This window comes from Otolemur garnettii, unplaced genomic scaffold, assembly GCF_000181295.1.
Source record: "Otolemur garnettii isolate 467f Iridium unplaced genomic scaffold, OtoGar3 scaffold00049, whole genome shotgun sequence".
NCBI lineage: Eukaryota > Metazoa > Chordata > Mammalia > Primates > Galagidae > Otolemur > Otolemur garnettii.
The window spans coordinates 9280641-9282386 of NW_003852444.1; the positions used below are offsets into that span (position 1 = coordinate 9280641).

Consider the following 1746-nt stretch of genomic DNA (forward strand, 5'->3'; position numbering starts at 1 on the left):
CTCTCCTCTGCTTCCCTCCTTTCCCTCTCCTCCGCCTCCCTCCTTTCTCTTTCTTGGGCAGCTGCTTTTTCTTCTGCTTCAATTCTTGCTCGCTCATCTGCTATCTTTTTGTCTTCCTCGGCTTTGATTCTTTCCCTTTCTTCTGCCTCAGCTCTTGCCCTGTCTTCCTCTTCTGTCTTTGCATTATGGGGAATTGCATCTGAACCTAGTTCCCTCTCCTCTGATTTGGGCTCTTCTGCACCTATCTGCCCATTTTTCAAGGACATCACCACTGTCTCCTCTTGGCTTTCTGATTTCTCTTCTGCCATCGCCTCTACCTGATTTTCTCCACTGCTCCTCTGCTTTGGCTTCCCTTCCTCCTCCTCCTTGTCCTTTTCTTCTTTCTTGTTTTCTTCAGCATCCCTCCAGTCATTCCTCTGGTAGGACTTGGTGACTATTTCTGTTTCCTCTATCTCATATCTTTCTTGGTGACTTTTGCTTTTCTCTTCCTTCTCTGCAGCTGCGTTTTCTGCCGTGTCATTTTGCATCCTCCTGCTTGGGAGTGACAGGCCAGCATCGGTTACTGTTGGGTCAAACTCCTTCTGCCGCTCCAGAGCTTCCTGAAGGCGTTTCTGGCGTCTTTCCTCTCGCCGAGCCAGGCGCTCCAGCAGGGCAGCCTCGTCATCACCTTCCACCTGGGTATTTGTGGTGCTTGTCTTGGGCTCCTCATCGGGCACACTGCACAGCAGAAACAACAACACCAAGACAGCTTGCTGATTCCTGAGTCAGCTGCGTTCATATACCCTGTGCTACCCAGGACCACACAGATGCTGGTGCAGCGTGCCCATATCCCTGGGGTGCTACCATGTGGGACATGCCTGCCTGGCTGTCCACTGCCAGCACATGCACGGCTCTGCCCTTGGTCATTCTCTGGCCCCTGGAGTCTATTCAACATGCCAGCAGTTCTTAATGTCAAAAAAACAACTGACGAACATTCATATATAAATACCTCAGCATCCCCCACCGTTTGAGTTGGATAAATGTGAGGTCCATGCTGCACATGGGACCCTAGAGCTCCCCAGTAGAGTTAAGCTCCAGATGCCCACAGTGGTAACCCACTGCTTGGTTAACACAACCTTCATTTAACCAGATATTCCGTCTTCTGTCTTTCCTCTTAACAACCGTCGATCCCTCGCCCCATTAGTGTTTCCTGGGATCACCTTACACATGAACTACGGACACTCAAATCTTTTATTTTAGGACCTGTTTCTTGGGGTATTCAAGTGAAGAGAAGGAACTGAAATAATGAGTGAATTCTTCCAGTGTCACAGAGCATTCTTGCACGTCACCAAGTCCAGAATTCCCGATCTGGATTGGTGGGACCCAGGGCACTTTGAAAAGGGAGTATATGTTAATGACCCTCATGGAAGAGACATCTCAGTGTCTAATTCCTGCTTCCTGTTCCATAGTCACGGGGGAGTGATTGCCAGCCAGGGGTTACATTTCCTGCCCTCTCCTCTCCCTTGCACCTTGCTGGGGCCAGTGTGACCAATGATTGCCAGTGACATGTGAACAGAAGTATTTAAACCAAGGCAATGACAAAGCAGAGGTATAATCTCAATCCTTAATGTCCTTGGGGTTGGCAGAGTTGCACAAGGAAAGAAGATAGGTGACTGCTTCCACCTACTTACTAGACAGAAATACCCACACTGGACTGGTATGTGTTACTGCATAAACTACTAAAACTTAGGGACTCACTGTTACAGC

The 1746-nt window shown here is 49.0% G+C and overlaps 1 protein-coding gene across 9 annotated transcripts in view; it reads right to left on the reverse strand.

The window, feature by feature from the left end:
* Positions 1–1746, reverse strand: part of CALD1 (caldesmon 1) — a 215626-nt gene that overhangs the window by 31028 nt on the left and 182852 nt on the right. For 8 of the 9 annotated variants that reach the window (XM_023514226.1, XM_023514228.1, XM_023514225.1 and 5 more), the window contains one exon: positions 318–717. In XM_023514226.1, the coding sequence (XP_023369994.1) occupies positions 318–717 (400 nt within the window). Of the gene's footprint in view, positions 1–2; positions 718–1746 lie in introns of all 9 variants that reach the window. The other variant, XM_023514231.1, reaches the window with a different exon arrangement.